Source organism: Aplysia californica, unplaced genomic scaffold (assembly GCF_000002075.1).
Source record: "Aplysia californica isolate F4 #8 unplaced genomic scaffold, AplCal3.0 scaffold00057, whole genome shotgun sequence".
NCBI lineage: Eukaryota > Metazoa > Mollusca > Gastropoda > Aplysiida > Aplysiidae > Aplysia > Aplysia californica.
Genome location: NW_004797327.1, coordinates 149,590 through 151,800, shown reverse-complemented (window position 1 = coordinate 151,800; position 2,211 = coordinate 149,590). Strand labels below are relative to the sequence as shown.

Here is a 2,211-nt window from a genome sequence, read left to right as displayed (position 1 = left end):
AGACAGTGACATGACAGGAGACAGTGACAGGAGACAGTGACATGACAGGAGACAGTGACATGACAGGAGACAGTGACAGGAGATAGTGACATGACAGGAGATAGTGACAGGAGATAGTGACATGACAGGAGGCAGTGACAAGACACACAATGACAGGAGACAGTGACATGACATGAGACAATGACATGACACACAGTGACAGCCGTCAACAAAAGAGACAAGCACTCACCCTGATCAGCACCTAGCCTCCTAGACACCAGGAGCTCTGTGGAAACAACAAGCAGTGACTGTACTAACGTTCTTGGGGACGTCACTTTGGTCGGTCGTGGACCAAGTTTACCAACAAAGAACACAATCTCATTTGTTCTCAATATCAAAAGGAAATGAGTGAGCTTGAGATACGTTCTTATACAAAAACTTTGACAGTTAAACATTTGTACAATCTATTTACAGCCTAAGCATGGCCATGAAATGACCAAATTATGTTGATAATGCCGTGAAACAAATACATTACATCTCAGTGAGTAACAGTTCTAGCAACACACACTAGGACAACACCAGGACAACATTGCCTTCTCTGAGCTGCACCATCAGTTGCACACATGTCCCTATCTGTTCATCCAACACAGTACAGCTAGAGCCAAAAGGGGAACAAGCCACTACAGTCCCCACTAATCAACTGGAGAAATTCTCTGTACCCACAGAGGTAACACAACCACTGCGGGAAACTTACACAGAAATTCAAACTCTAAATAAAATTAAATACTTCTACATACAACTAGCTGTAAACAAGAAACTGACTCAAAATCAAGACTGACTTATCTGATTACATTTATAATTTACCAAAGTCCCTGAATTGCAATCCACCTCCAAGCTAGATAGTAGTACCAGGTACCAAACCAAAAGGACAAGAAAATATGTTCTGTTTATTCATGTTATGTATTATTATATTCATACACTTTACTACTTTTGTTATCTCAGAAAAATGTAATTTCCAACGCGAAAAAGTCTTACAAAAGATTAATCAATTCTCCTTCACATAAAAAAGAGAAAAAACGAAAAGAAACAATTCTGACAGTGAATCATCAGTGAATGCTAATCCGGTAATCCACTAATCCAAGAAAATATGTGTCAGGATTAGGTAAGAGAAAGAAAAAGAAAGCCTTAATTCAAAAAAATAAATAGACATGCTCATGTTTTCACCACAAAGTGAACAAAGGAACATTCAAAGTTAGAGAAAGCTTATGGCTAGTCTATCTAGATCTGCTGGAGAACAAAACACTAGTAGTAGAAGGCTACTTAGTTACACAAGAAGTTAGGAGAAAACAACAGTACTTAGTTACACAAGAAGTTACACGTATTATTGTTCTACTGCCAGCGGACAGCAAGAAGATATTACGACTCAAATAAACTCAAGGTCTGCACCGTATTTTTGACTACAGTTGACCACAGCAACTGCTTTAGACTGACCTTTGGGGGAACAATCACAGAGAAAAAAACGGCATGGAATCAGCACTGGCAGCCCTTGATGAGCATTTTAAACTAGCAATTACTTCTGCTATCAACATGAAATAATTTCTGCATTATTTATGTTTCCAGTAGCTGTCTATGAGATTATACGAGCAAATTCATTCCCATGTGGCATATTGTTGCAATAAGTAGAGGCATGCAGTATGCAGAGATGCAGGTGGCAGGTGGCAGGTGGCAGGCAGTGTGCGGGAGCTGGGGGGGGGGGGGGCAAATGCCCTCCCGTGAGATCTGACTGTCTCCTCAGCTCCTCCCATGGCCTGGTTTACTGGACCGCTTTGACCTGGGCTTTTCCATGACCTTTGAGAGTGAGCTCAGCACGGACTTTTACAACAGCAGCGTCTACATGACCTATTTCAACAAGGTGTTAGTTCCAAGTTATGACCTACTGACCTACTTTTACATGTTCTATTACCATATTCCGTACGACCTACTTTTACATGTTCTAGTATCATATTCTACATGACCAACTTTAACAACAGTTGCCATGTGACCTACTTTTACAACAGGTGGAGTCTACATGGCTAAAACAGACAACAGAACCCTGTAGTATTGCACTATGGTTCACAAGGCAAACGAATCAATACATAATACATGTGTATGGATACATATACCGCACAGCAAACAAGCTTCCTGGTATCTCTATTTCTCATTCTCTGCATACAAAAACTGATCACCTAGGCT

General features: G+C 40.6%; 1 protein-coding gene across 1 annotated transcript; it reads right to left on the bottom strand.

Moving 5' to 3' along the window:
- Positions 1-227: 227 nt before the first annotated feature.
- LOC106011114 lies at positions 228-1,732 on the bottom strand (the record flags this gene model as incomplete). Its single annotated transcript, XM_013079591.1, is given in 1 exon segment — positions 228-1,732. A coding segment is annotated over 1 exon segment (207 nt), but the record flags the coding sequence as incomplete, so codon positions are not given.
- Between the last annotated feature and the right edge of the window lie 479 nt (positions 1,733-2,211).